Source organism: Chiloscyllium plagiosum, chromosome 7 (genome assembly GCF_004010195.1).
Source record: "Chiloscyllium plagiosum isolate BGI_BamShark_2017 chromosome 7, ASM401019v2, whole genome shotgun sequence".
NCBI classification, from domain to species: domain Eukaryota; kingdom Metazoa; phylum Chordata; class Chondrichthyes; order Orectolobiformes; family Hemiscylliidae; genus Chiloscyllium; species Chiloscyllium plagiosum.
Genome location: NC_057716.1, coordinates 65,509,315 through 65,524,858, shown reverse-complemented (window position 1 = coordinate 65,524,858; position 15,544 = coordinate 65,509,315). Strand labels below are relative to the sequence as shown.

Genomic DNA, 15,544 nt, shown 5'->3' with positions numbered 1-15,544 from the left:
CGTCCCCTGGCTAGGCGACATCATCAGTGCTTGGGAGCCTCCTGCGAAGCGCTTCTTTGATGTTTCCTCCGGTGTTTATAGTGGTCTGTCCCTGCCGCTTCCGGTTGTCAGTTTCAGCTGTCCGCTGTAGTGGTTGGTATATTGGGTCCAGATCGATGTGTTTGTTGATGGAGTTTGTGGATGAATGCCATGCCTCTAGGAATTCCCTGGCTGTTCTCTGTCTGGCTTGCCCTATGATAGTAGTGTTGTCCCAGTCGAACAGCCAGGGAATTCCTACTGCGTGTGTGGCTACTAAGGATAGCTGGTCGTGTCGTTTCGTGGCTAGTTGATGTTCATGTATGCGGATTGTTAGCTGTCTTCCTGTTTGTCCTATATAGCAACATGAATTCGACTGGGACAACACTACTATCATAGGGCAAGCCAGACAGAGAACAGCCAGGGAATGCCTAGAGGCATGGCATTCATCCACAAACTCCACCAACAAACACATCGACCTGGACCCAATATACCAACCACTACAGCGGACAGCTGAAACTGACAACCGGAAGCGGCAGGGACAGACCACTATAAACACCGGAGGAAACAACAAAGAAGCGCTTCGCAGGAGGCTCCCAAGCACCGATGATGTCGCCTAGCCAGGGGACGAAACATTTGAAGTCAACTAACTCACAAAGACTGGAGATAACATCTGCATACTGCTTTCTTCTGTCTGAGTTCCACACTGTACAATGTGCTGGCAAACCAATCTGACAAGTTGTTAGCATTTGTTTATGGACTGTACAATTAATATTCCCCAATCAGCAGGGTAGTGAATTGTACATTCACTCAAGAACAGTACACAGAGATTAGCAGATTAAGTACAAGATGAGCCAAAGACTAAATATACAACAGAAAATGGAGAGTACATTAACAAATGCAATTTGACCTCTGTTGCATCTGATTGTTAACTTGAAAAGATTCTGCAGACTTTAGTGTCCAATGTGAAAAATTACTAAATAACTAAGGTTACAGAAAACAACTTTTGTAACTGCTACATTTGATTGTTTTCAAATTACAGACACACCCTTTGGGGGAAGCCCATCCCCTCCTCAGCGGTCAACCATTGGAACAACTAATTGCTTCCTTTTCAATCTGCTCGTCTTCTCTTTGACATCAAGAGATCTGACAGTTCATGATGGGATTATTGGAGCTCTGCTATCTAATCAATTGACTCTTCAATCACATGGGTAGAGAGAAGCTTTTGCAGCTCATGTGAGGTATTTGTGCTTGCCAGTTGGTTTAAATTCATAGCAAGGCTTTTGCCTGCAAACCATGCAGTAATGAGATAAAAAATCTGACCTTATTGTGGAAGGCGAGCTCTCCCACTGGAAAAAGGTAGTTTGAGTATTCAGCCAAGGATCCATTACATAGGCGGATGGCTGTTGTGGTACAGAGATCATGTCCCTACCTCTAAACCAACAGGTTCAAGTCTCAGCTGCTCCAGTGGCATCTAATAACAAATCTGAACATGTTAATGAGGAGAACATTGCTCCAGTATGTCAGACATGCAACTGTGTCAGAGGTAAATAGATTCTTGATCAGTAGAGGAGTCAAGGAATATGGGGAAAGGACAGGACAGCGGACATGAGGAATGTTGGATCACCCTTGATTCTATTCAATGGCAGCATCGGTTCAAAGCCCCAAATATCATCTTCCTGTTTCGAAGTTAGAGGTACTGTCTTTAGAGACAAAATTAACTTGATGCCCTATCTTTCCTCTCAATTTTAAAAATTATTATTCACTCATGGGATGTTGGCATTGTGGACTGGGCCAGCATTTGGGGCACATCTCTCATTGTCCTTGAGAAGGGGTGTAAGCTGCCTCTTATAAGAACTGTTGCAGTTGTTGGGATGTAGGGACACTCTGCTGATAGGAAGGAGCTGCAAATTTTAACACAGTGACAGAGATACATTTCTAAGTCAGGATGATGCGTGACTTGGAGAGGAACTTACAGCCAGTGGCATTCCCAGCTACTGGCTGCTTAATCCTTGCAGATGGAAAAGATTGCAGATTTGTAAGGAACTGCCAAGAAGTTGTTGTGAGTTAGTGCGGTGCACCTTATAGATGATACACACTGTTTCTTGAATGTTGTTGGAACTGCACCCATCCAGGCAAATCGGGAATGTTCCATCACACTCCTGACTTGTGCCTTGTGAAGTCCACCTTGGAGGATGGTCACCCGAAGGTCCGAGGCTGAATGTCCTGGACCGCTGAAGTGTTCCCCAACTGGGAGGGAACACTCCTGTCTGTTGATTTTTGTGCGGTGCCCATTCATCCGTTGTCGTAGCCTTTGCTTGGTTTCCCCAATGTACCATGCCTCCGGGCATCCTTGCCTACAACGTATAAGATAAACAACGTTGGCTGAGTCACATGAGTACCTGCCATGTACAAGGTGGGAGGTGTCCCCACGCGTAATGTGGCATCTATGTCCACACTCTGACACGTCTTGCAGCACCTACTGTAACAGAGTTGTATGGAGATGTCCTGAGAGCCAGGCAGCTTGCTACGAACAATGATCTGTTTGAGGTTTAGCGGTTGTTTAAAAGCAAGTAATGGAGGTGTGGGGAAGGTCTTGGTGAGGTACTCATCCTCATTGATAATGTGTTGCAGGTCACGAAGAACCTGGTGTAATTTTTCAGCTCCGTTATCTCATTTTTTAAGATTAGAATCAATCTAAACATCATGGCATAGACAGAGAACACAGGGGGCCAACACCTTCAACATATTGTCTAGCTATCACCATTGTTAACAGCTAACCCGAGAATGCAACTTTTTTAAAAAAAGGTTTTGTGATTTACACATGAAAGAAGTGAAACTATCACTGTATTCTAACAGATGAAAGGGTTAACAGATAATCAATTTTTTAATGTATAATTTCAGTTACATCACACTGTAAATGTTTGCTATAAATTCTGTGTGTAAGGATTGAGCCCTCCACTATCACCTGATGAAGGAGCGTCGCTCCGAAAGCTAGTGTGCTTCCAATTAAACCTGTTGGACTATAACCTGGTGTTGTGTGATTTTTAACTTTGTACACCCCAGTCCAACACCGGCATCTCCAAATCTAACCATGACAGTATTGATAGAAGTGACTGATGCAGAGTCCACTCAACCATTATCATCAAGCCAGGGAATCAACCTTGGTTCAATGGGAAGTGCAGGAGAGCATGCCAAGAGCAGCACCAGGCATACCTGAAAATGAGGTATCAACCAGTTGAAGCTACCAAACAATATATGCATGTCAAATGGCATAAGCAGCAAGTGATAGACAAAGCTATGAGATCCTGCAGCCAAGGAATCAGATCTAAACTCTGCAGTCCTGCTACATTGAGTAAATGGTAGTAGACAATTAAACAACTCACTTCAGAAGGAGGCTCCACAAATATTCCCATTATCAGTGATGGAAGAGACAAACACATTTACGCAAAATATAAGGCTGAAGTATTTGCAGCAGTCCTCACCCGGAAGTGTCAGGGAGATGATCCATCACAGCTTTCTCCAGTGATTCCGAGCATCACAAATACCAATCTTCAGCCATTTTAATTCACTCCATGTGATGTGAGGATATGGTCGGAGGCACTGGATGTTGCAAAGGCTATGGGCACTGACAACATTCCGATAAGAGTATTGAAAACTTGTGCTCCAGAACTTGCCTCGCTCCTAGCTAAGCTCTTTCAGTACAGTTACAACATTGGCATTGACCTGACAATGTGGAAAGTTTACCAAGTATGTTCGATACACAAAAAACAGAATAAATTAACCCAGCTGATTATCACCCTATCAATATCGATCATCAGTAAAGTGATAGAAGGTATCATTAACAATGTTATCGAACAGCCCCTGCTCAGCAAAGAAATTACTCAGTGATGCACCGTTAGGTTCTGTCAGGGCCGTTAGCTCCTGATCTCATTACAACCCTGGTTCAAACATGAATAAAAGAGCTGAATTCCTGAGGTCAGGGTGACAGCCCTTGACATCAAGGTCACATTCAATCAAGTGTGGCATCAAGAATTCCTTGCAAAACTGGAATCAATGGATATTGGCGCCAAACTCTCTGTCGGTTGAAGTCAAAACTGGCATATAGGAAGATTGTTGTGGTTGTTGGAGTTCAGTCATCTCAGCTCCAGGCCATTTCTACAGGAGTTCCTTGGGTAATGTCCTAGGCCATCTGTCCTCAGTTGCTTCATAAATAATCTTACCTCTAACATCTTGTAGGCGTGATGTTTGCCAGTGGTTGCACAATGTTGAGCACTATTCCTGACTTCTCAGATACTGAAGCAGTCCATGTTCACATGCAACAAGACCATCTCCAGTAAGAGCCAACCTGACAATCATCCCTTGATATTTAATGGTGTTACTATCTCTGAATCTCCCATTCCCAAGCAGCCTTGGGGTCACCATTGATTAGAAGCTCAACTGGACTAACTACATAACCACTGTCACTGGGCTAAAATCAAGGAATTTCCTCTCTAAGGGCATTATGGCTCAACCTAAAGCACGTGGACTGCAGCAGTTCAAGAAGACAGCTCACCACCACCTTCTCAAGGGCAGCTAGGGATGGGAAATAAATGCTGTTCAGCCATGTCCCACGAGTAATTAAATTTTAAAAAGTCCTATTTGTCCACCCTGTACCCTGTGACTGTCAGGAAGAAACTATTATTGCACAGTACTTGACAAATATATACTTATGTTTTATTTGCTCAAATATTAAAGGAGCAATAACAAACTTAACATTACCTACGGGATATATTCAGTTCCTTACCACAACATTATAAGATAATAAGTTTTTTTCTCTCTTCAGTTTAAGTCGTCTTATGACGTCAAAAGATAATGGAGTGACATTTAGATCTGGACTGGATACTGGAATAGACAGTGGAGCCTCTGCTATAGACATAGATTCTGCAATTGATGGAGCAATGCAGTTGGTAAGATATAATCAAGTTTCTTATTAAATTCATTATTGTAAAGGTTTATGCAGTGACAACTGCTTCACATATATGCATAGTACTTCTATTAAATCTGAATCAACTCTGTTTGTGCAACAGAATGAAAACTTTGTAGTGGAAGCAGGAAAGCAACCAGTCACATTTGAAAATCCCATGTTTGGAACAAAGGGAAATGTTTCCAGTGATGCTCCTGCAATCCAGCAACCAACGGTAACTGCAGAAGTGGTTATTGAAATATATAAATGCACCACACTGTAATCAAACATATTTATAGTAATTTGTTTATTTAAGTAAGTTCATTTTGGATGGTGATAATGGTCCCGTAACTTTAATATATGTTACTTATTTCAGATCTGCTAAGTTCTTCTAACTTATATATATCCAAGAAAATGTATTTTATTAACATTTCTTACAATACTTTATTTGTAGTAGATGTTGTTGATTTAAACTATATAATGCATATACAATATATTTTAAGAAAGTAAAATAGAACATAGAATGGGAGGGTGCCATCCAATCACTGAAGTCCGTTCCATCATTCAGATAGAGCATGGCTGTCCTGGATATCTCTGTAGAATTTGACACACCCACACTAGTCATATATCCTCTAAAACATGTACCTGACAAAAATCTAAGCTTCATAGATTAATTGACATGTTCAAAACTAACCTTAACAACCTTTTAAAGGAAAGTGTTGAGATTTCCTCTCCCATTCTGTGTGAAGTTTCTTCTGACATCACTCCAAATGAACTGTCACATAATTATATGTGCTTGTGAAATCAACAAGTAAGACAAATATTTAATTTTCTTCAATCCTGATTCTTGGTTTCCTTCCCAGAAGAAAATTTCTATTAATCTGACCAATTCCTTCATTAATTCTAAATCTCTCAAATAGATCACCCTTCAGTCTTGAAGGGATTCAAAGTTAGTTAGGGTTAGGGTTGTTGAATCTATCTTTTATTCAGTAAGTAATGCTTTAAGACCAGTAGCCCTCTTATGAGTTTGCAGCGCATCTCTCCTATATCCTTAGTACTCTGGAACTGAAAGTAATATTCCAGATACAGTCCAAACAAAGCTTATTAGAATATAGGATAATTTCCATTTTTTACTTTGTATTTTACTCTACTGAGTACTTTGTTAACATAGTGCTCATTAGATTGGGTTAGTCCCGATTGGTTAGTTATCAACTTTTGGTTCAAGCTATTAAATAGAGACTGCCCAGTGAAATTAAATTAAATTGAATTGAATTGAATTTATTGTCACGTGTACCGAGGCACAGTGAAAAGCTTTGTCTTGCAGCAGATCACAGAGTTAAGTAGCATTGATAAGTAAATAATAGGTAAATCGCGGCAAAAACAAAAACACAGGTACAGGCGAATGTTAAGTGTTAGTGAGTCCATTCAGTATTCTAACAACAGTAGGGTAGAAACTGTTTTGAAACCGCCTGGTGCGTGTGTTCAGGCTTCTGTACCTTCTCCCCGATGGTAGAGGTTGTAGAAAAGCATTGTCAGAGTGGGATGGATCTTTGAGAATGCTGGCAGCCTTTCCTTGACAGCGGGCCTGTAGATGGATTCTATAGATGGGAGGTTGGCCTTTGTGATTGTCCGGACCGAGTTCACCACTCTCTGTAACCATCTCTGATAACTGGGTTCATAATTTTCTAATCTGAAGGTAATGCATTTGACTTTTTCCATCTAGGATACAGTGGCAGTTGGTGGTGAAACAAACGGAAGCAGTTTTGAGAATCCCACCTATACATCTATGCCTTCTTTTGTGGAAAAACCTATTTCAGCTGGATCACAAGCTCAGGTAAATGGAATGGTGAATTTGTGTAAATGATTTTATTTTCTCTGATAAGTTTTAACATTATAATTTTGTGTGTATATTATACATGTATAATAGTATATATAAATACGTACATATATATTCATTTGTATATGTTTATACCTGTAGTTTGGAGCCATGTTCAAAGAGGTCTGGAGCACAGAAATAGACCCTTCAACCCATTGTGTATGCACCAGTCAAAGATAACCACTTACGTATTCTAATCTTGCTTTTCAGCACTTAGCCAATAGTTTTGTATGCCTTGGCATCCCAAGTGTACATCTTTTAAATGTTATGCTGGTTTCTGCCTCTACCACGTTTTGAGGCAGAGAGTTCTAGATTCCCACCACACTTTGTATGAAAAAAGAAATTTTCTACATCTCCACTGAAACTTCTGACCTGTAACTTAAATCTATGACCTGGTTATTGAGCCTTCCACCAGAGGGAAAAGATCTTTCCTGTGTACTTGGGAATACCCCTCATAATATTATAAATCTTAATCATGACCCCCCTCAGTCTTTTCTTGTCCAAGGTAACCAACTCGGTCTATACAATTTCTCTGCATAGCTAAAACTCTCCAGCCCAGGCAACATCCTGGTAAATGTCCTTTGCACCTTCTCCAGTGCAGTTACGTTTCTCCTGTAATGTGGGTTCTTGAACGACACATAATAATCTCATTGTAGTTGAACTAACTTTTTGATATAATCCCAGCATAACCATAACTCTATACCTCTGCTAATATAGTCGAATATACCATATGCCTTCTTAACCATTTATCTACCTATCCTACTGTCCCATGGTGGACATGCAGACCAAGATTACTCTGTTCCTGGTGCTTCCTAGGGTTCTATAGTTGATCATTTATTTCCTTTTCTTTTTGCCCTGACCTTATCCAATGGAGTTCCATTTGCAACTGATCAGCCCATCTGACCAGCCTGTCTTTATTCTCCTGTATTCAAAGACCCTAAGATGTAGGAGCTGAATTAGGCAAATATGACACATTGAATCAGTTCTGCCATTCAATCAGGGCTGATATGTTTCTCAATTCCATTCTGCTACCTTCTACTTATAACCTTTCATAACCTTTCTAATTAAGAACCTTTCAATCTCTGCCTTAAATGCACTCGATGCCATGGCCTCCACAGTCATCTGTGACCATGAGTTCCACAGATTCACCTGGCTGTCTGGCTGAAGAAATTCCTCCTCATCTCAGTTATAAAGAGTTATCCCTTCACTCTGAGGTTGTACACTCAGGTCTTAGTTTCTCTTAATGGAAACATCTTCTCTACATCCAGTCTATTCGGCCTTTCAGTAACCTGTAAGTTTCAATGGGATCCTCCTTTATCCTTCTGAAGGCCATTGAGTACAGACCTAGAGTCCTCAACTCCTTCTTATATGACAAGTCCGTCATCCCCAGGATCATAGAATCCCTACAGTGTGGATACAGGCCATTCAGCCCAACACGTCCACATTGATGCTCCGAAGAGCAACCCACCCAGACCTAGTCCCCTGTCCTATCATTCCTACATTTACCCCTGACTAACACACTTAACCTACACATTTCTGAACACTATGGAGCAATTTAGCATGACCAATCCATCTAACCTGTACATCTTTAGATCGTGGGAGGAAACCCATGCAGACACGCGAAGAATGTGCAAACATCACACAGACAGTTGCCCGAGGTTGGAATCAAACCCAGATCGTTGGTACTGTGAGGCAGCAATGTTAACCACTGAGCCACCAGCTTTCTTGTAAACCTCCTCTGGACCCTCTCCGAGTCCAGCACGTTTTTCAATAGATATGATGCACAAATGTAATATCTCAAATGTTGTCTGACCAGTGCCATGTACAGAATCAGGAGTAAATCCCTGTCTTGTATTCTACCTTTTCAAAATGAATGCAAACATTGCATTTGTCTTCCTAATTACCAATTGAACCTGCATGTTGATGTTAATACAGACCCCAGCGGAACTCCATGAGTCATCAGCAGTCATCCTGAATGAGACCCCTTTTATCCCCACTCTCTGCCTTCTGCTAGTCAGCCCATCCTCTATCCATGTTAGTACATTGCCCCGAACATCATGAGACCTTATCTTATTGAGCAGCCTCCTGTGCAGCACCTTGTCAAAGGCCTTTTGGAAATCCAAATAGATCACATCCACTGGCTCTCCTTTGTCTAACTTGTTTGTTACCTCCTCAAAGAATTCTAACAGATTTATTAAGTATGACCTCTACTCAATGTAGCCATTTTGACTCAATCCTATTTTACCATGCACTTCCAAGTACTCTGCAATCTTATCTTAATAACAGACTCTAATGTATCAACTACCATTGGGGTCAGGCTAACTGGCCTACCGTTTCCTGTATTCTGCCTCCTTCCCTTCTTAAATAGGATGTTGCATTAGCTATTTCTCATTTCTCTGGAATTCTCTCTGACTGCTATGATTCTTGAAAGATCACCACCAATGCCTCAATCTCTCCTCCAGAATCCTGGGATGTAGTCCAGCCAATCTGGGTGATTTATCCTCCTCCTGAATTTTCAAGGTTCCCCAACATCTTCTCCTTAGTGATGGCCACTACACTCACCTCTGCCTCCTGATTCTCTTGAAGTTGTGCTCTGCTATTGGTATCTTCCACCATAAATACTGATGCAATGTTCAGTTCCTTTGCCATTTCTTTGTTTCCCATTACCAATACGGCAGCCACATTTTCTAGTGTTCCAATCTTCAATCTTAACTCTGTCATACCTTTTATATATTTGAAAAGAACTCATGCTATGTTCTTTAATATTACTAGCTAAATTACTTTCATATTCATCTTCTCATCCCTTATTGCTATTTGGTTGGCTGTCTTCTGCTGGTTTGTAAGGCTGTCCTCTTCACTATTTACCACTGCATCAATTTTTGTATCATCCATGAACTTACTGATCAATCTCTTACATTCAAGTCTAAATGGTTTGTGTACCACAAACAGCAAGGCCCCAACCACTGATCCCTGCTGAACCTCACTAGGCTTCTAGTCAAAAAGAAAAATGCCCCTCAACTGTTACCCCCCTGCCTACTATCACAGATATTTCTGGATCCAATTAGCCAAATTTCTCTGAATCTCATGGGCTCTTACCTTCGTTGTCAATTTTCCACGTGAGCCCTTTTCAATAGGTCACTTGGACTTCAGCAAGACTATGTCAAATACATTGCACTCAACTACACTCATAGAGTCATAGAGATATACAGCATGGAAACAGACCCTTCGGTCCAGCCTGTCCATGCCGACCAGATATCCCAACCCAATCTAGTCCCACCTGCAGCACCCGGGCCATATCCCTCCAAACACTTCCTATTCATATACCCATCCAAATGCCTCTTAAATGTTGCAATTGTACCAGCCTCCACCACATCCTCTGGCAGCTCATTCCATACATGTACCACCCTCTGTGTGAAAAAGTTGCCCCTTACGTCTCTTTTATATCTTTCCTCTCTCACCCCAGACCTGTGCCCTCTAATTCTGGACTCCCCAACCCCAGAGAAAAGACTTTGCTTATTTACCCTATCCATGCCCTTCATAATTTTGTAAACCTCAATAAGGTCACCCCTCAGCCTCCGGCACTCCAGGGAAAACAGCCCCAGCCTGTTCAGCCTCTCCCTACAGCACAAATCCTCCAACCCTGGCAACATCCTTGTAAATCTTTTCTGAACCCTTTCAAATTTCACAACATCTTTTCGATAGGAAGGAGACCAGAATTGCACGCTATATTCCAAAAGTGGTCTAAACAATGTCCTGTACAGCCGCAACATGACCTCCTAACTACTGTACTCAATGCTCTGATCAATGAAGGAAAGCATACCAAACGCCGCCTTCACTATCCTATGTACCTGTGACTCCACTTTCAAGGAGCTATGAATCTGCACTCCAAGGTCTCTTTGTTCAGCAACACTCCCTAGCACCTTACCATTAAATGTATAAGTCCTGCTAAGATTTGCTTTCCCAAAATGCAGCACCTCGCATTTATCTGAATTAAACTCGATCTGCCACCTCTCAGCCCATTGGCCCATCTGGTCCAGATTCTGTTATAATCTGAGCTAATCATCTTCGCTGTCCACTACACCTCCAATTTTGGTGTCATCTGCAAACTTACTAACTGTACCTCTTATGCTCGCATCCAAATCATTTATGTAAATGACAAAAAGTAGAGGACCCAGCACCGATCCTTGTGGCACTCCACTGGTCACAGGCCTCCAGTCTGAAAAACAACCCTCCACCAGCACCCTCTGTCTTCTAACACTCCTGGTCACTTCTTCGAAAAATTCAATCAAATTTAGACTTGATCACCTATTAACAAAAACATGTGGTCTGTTTTTAATCACTCCCTGCCTTTCCAAGTGCAGATTAATTCTGTCCCTCAGAATTGTTTCCGATAGTTTCCCCACCACTGAGGTTAGACTGACTGGCTCATAGTTTCCTGATTTATCCCTTGGTCCCTTCTTAAATAACTGTACCACATTTGCTGTCCTGCCATCTACTGGCATCTCTGTTGTCGCCAGAGTGGAATTTAAAATTATTAGCAATGCCTCTAACATATCCCTCCTTGTCTCACTCAATAACCTGAAATACATTTCATCTGGCCTGCTCAACCTCTGAGAACCTTCTCTCTATCTGCACTCATTTCTATAAGTATATCGTATCCCTTCTCCCTGATTTCTATATCCACATTGTCTCTCTCACCAGTGAACACTGTCACATCTACAACCCTACTTACATCCTTTGGCTCCTGCACAAATTAACATTATGGTCTTTAATAGGCTTTATTCTTTCCAGTGCCACACTTTTCGACTCTGACTCTCCAGCAAATGCAGTCCTTACTTGCTCCTAGCATCACATATGAGACAACCTATTTTACTGAATTTGCCTATGACAATGTGTGTTTATGTAATTTTACAATATTGGACCAGTTGTTGCTTAGCACTTAAATAATCTATTATTTTGTTAAGTTTTCCAATAGAATTAAGTTATTCCAATTCATTTTTCTTTTATATGTATTTTAACTGGGGATCAGAATAATCCATTAACCTTTTACCCTAAATATATTTCTAAAATAACTTGGGATTTTACTTTATTTTACCTGGCATTATTCTTTCTAATCCCCTTTTGCTTTGTCCTGTTTGCTTTTTAAGATTCTACCTGCACAGTTGGTATGCCTCAACTACGTCGAGCCTTTGGTATCTACCATAAGCCTCCCTTTATCTCTTTATCCAGTCCTGTATATCCCTTGACATCCATTGTTTGGTGGATTTGTTGGTCCTTCCCTTTGTTGTTATTGGAATATGTTGGCCTTGTACTCTCCCCGTTTCCTTCTTGAATACATCCCACTGCTCTGACACAGACTTTCCTAAAATTACATTTGAGAAGAAACTCTTCTCTCTAAAACGCTTAGTTTTAAATTCATTAAGCACTTAAACGTACTTGGAAATTTCTGAACAGCAAGAAGGCATTTGGGCTATCATACCTCAGTGGCCACTAATTTCACTTTGAACCAACTACTGCTATCTGATTCTTTGCTCTTTACCGAGATCCAATATATTTTCTTCACTTACTGTTTCTGAGGTGGGACTAGACACTGCATGTGTTATGGAGTAGACCAAACCTCACCACCTTGCACCCCCTCCACCACCCCCCCCCCCCCCCCTCACCCCCAAAATATATCAAGGAGATAGTCTAGACCCTAACTTTTATCTTATTTAAAGACAAGTGTAAGATGCTGTGTTCCAGATATAATTTGATTGGTTACACTACTCAGCTTTAAGAAAATACTTTATTCTTATCCCCGGTTAAAATACATATAAAAGAAAGAAAAATTGGAATCGGAATAACTTAACTCTATTGAAAAACTTAACAAAATAATAGATTATTTAAGTGTTAAGCAACAACAGGTCCAATATAGTAAAATTCCATAAACACACTTTGTCATAAGCAAATTCAGTAAAATAGATTGTCTCACATGATGCTAGGAGGAAGTGAGGACTGCAGATGCTGGGGAGTCAGTCGAAAAGTGTGGCACTGGAAAAGCACAGCAGGTCAGGCAGCATCTGAGCAGCAGGAGGGTTGACGTTTCAGGCATAAGCCTTTTATGAGGCCTAACGAAGGGCTTATATCTGAAACGTCAACTCTGCTGCTCCTCGGATGCTGCCTGACCTGCATGCTTTTCCAGCGCCAGACTCTTCACCTCTCACATATGATGCTGGCAGAAAAAGAGAACCTAAGCTTGTTAGCTGTAGCAGAGATGTACAGCTTCCACATCCAGCTTCAAAGTCCCAGCAACTGCTGAAAGCTAAACTAAAACTCGATTCTGTGGGAACCTGACTCCACGCATTGATGCCATTTCTATTTTTCTAATTTAAAAAAAAACACAAAGCCTCACAAGTTGTTTACTTTATTGGCTTAGAATAGATCACTCATTACCTCAGGCTGAACCTTTCCTTTCTTAAAAAAAACCAAGACAAAATACACTTAAAGCTAAAGTATTGTCACATTTGCCTTTACCGATAATGTGGGTGGCACACTTCCAGTGCCTAATAAACATGTGCACTACCAACCATATTGGATGATTTACTGCCTGATAAATGGGTACATCCTACTGAATTTGTTACCCAATAGCATTTTTGAATACAGCTCCAGATGTATGCATGTTCACATGTTAACATTAATGTTATTTTCTTCTTTCAGGAATCAAAGTGGAACTTTTTTAAACGAAAACCTAAACAAGGGACAAATTTTGAAAATCCTGTGTATACAGAGGTAACTCTTCACTCACCTCCGTAACAACGAATGTAATTTTGCCTCATAATTAAGTGCAAATTATAAAATGTTGACTGCTCGCCTCAATATTCCATGTGGTTTCAAAATTTGAAAACAAACATGTTTGAGTATTAATACAATGATTGGAAAAAATTAAAAATCACACAACACCAGGTTATAGTCGAACAGGTTTATTTGGCAGCACCAGCTTTCAAGATGTCTTGAAAGCTAGTGTTTCCAAATAAACCTGTTCGACTATAACCTGGTTTTGTGTGATTTTTAACTTTGCCCTCACTAGTCCAACACCGGCACCTCCAAATAATGATTGGAAAGTAATTTCTAATCATGATTAATCATGAACAAAGCAGTTTTAAAAATAAGCATTTGTATAATTGAACCAGAGTTTTTAAAAAATAAAGTGATTGATTAGGAAATAGCTACATTTTGTTGTATTTTAGCACTCTAGGAAATTTCTGGTGGAACAATTGGAATATGATTCCTTACTACCACTGCATACAGTTCACCAGAATGACCCAAATAAACATCAGTTGATCCAGGACTAATCACACAATTCAGAGGAGAATTTTCTTTTTCAGATTGCAAGGCAAAGTTTTTTTACTTGCCTGGAATAACAAACATTACTGAACATTGGAACTACCCTGGACTTTTATAATTGAGCAAAATAAGCACTGCAAGGCATATGAGTTGTTTCTTAAATAGCTACAGCACCTAATTGTGTACAGTTCTGGTCCCCATATTTTGGGAAGGATGTAGAAGCATAGGAAAAAGTGCAGAGGAGATTTACCACGATGTTGCCTGGACTGGAGGGAAGGTCTTATGAGGAAAGGCTGAGAGACTTGAACCTATTCTCATTGGCAAGAAGAAGGTTAAGAGGGGATTTGATAGAAACATACAAGATGATCAGAGGATTAGATAGGGTAGACAATGAAAGTCTTTTTCCTAGGATGATGACGTCAGCGTGTATGAGGGGGCATAACTACAAATTGAAGGGTGATAGATTTAAGACAGATGTTAGAGGCAGGTTCTTTACGCAGAGAGTGGTAAGGGCGTGGAATGCACTACCTGCTAATGTAGTCAACTCAGCCACATTGGGAAGATTTAAACAATCCTTAGATAAGCACATGGATGATTTTGGTATAGTGTAGGGGGACGAGCTGAGAATAGTTCACAGATCGGCACAACGAGGGCCGAAGGGCCTTTTTGCGCTGTATTGTTCTATGTTCTATGTTCTAAAGCAAGGTTTCCACATTAGTGCCAGGAGATAGTGGCTGAGGTTTCATTTTAACATTAAAACTGATGTTGTTTTCTCTAGGATAGAAAAACACATGTTGTAGCATACCTGCTGATTGCCAAAGATCTGGTTGAAACCAACTGTGCTGTACCTCACTTACGAAGTGATAATAACATATTTATTCCATTCTAGCACTCTGTATGGAGCAACCATCCTGACCACTGTCTATCAGCAGACATTCTTTATTAAGGGAAACACAGGAATCACTAACAAGTTGCTTTCAATAACCTTCCCTTCGACAGATGAGGTTTTGATCTACCACAGAAAGACTGTCTTTCCGCTGCCTCCGCCTCCGAGCTTACTTTCACAATCAGGATTCCCACCCACCTTCCAAGGACCCCTTCGCCCACCTCCAACACACTGCAACCACCTGGACACCCCGCGCTGGCCTATTAACTGCCCTCGACCTCTTCATTTCCAACTGCCGCCAGGACATTAACCGCCTCAACCTGTCTACCCCCCTCCCCCATTCCAACCTCTCACCCTCACAACGTGCAGCCCTCCAATCCCTCTGCTCTAATTCCAACCTCACCATTAAGCCAGCAGATAAAGTGGGCGCAGTGTAGTCTGGCGCACTGACCTCTACATCGCTGAAGCCAAATGCCAACTCGAGGACACCTCTTCCTAC

At 41.1% G+C, this 15,544-nt stretch overlaps 1 protein-coding gene across 2 annotated transcripts in view; it reads left to right on the top strand.

The window, feature by feature from the left end:
* Positions 1-15,544, top strand: part of lrp2a (low density lipoprotein receptor-related protein 2a) — a 333,042-nt gene that overhangs the window by 312,826 nt on the left and 4,672 nt on the right. For both annotated transcript variants that reach the window (XM_043693942.1, XM_043693941.1), the window contains 4 exons: positions 4,841-4,964; positions 5,085-5,195; positions 6,684-6,794; positions 13,533-13,604. In XM_043693942.1, the coding sequence (XP_043549877.1) occupies positions 4,841-4,964; positions 5,085-5,195; positions 6,684-6,794; positions 13,533-13,604 (418 nt within the window). The remainder of the gene's footprint in view (positions 1-4,840; positions 4,965-5,084; positions 5,196-6,683; positions 6,795-13,532; positions 13,605-15,544) is intronic.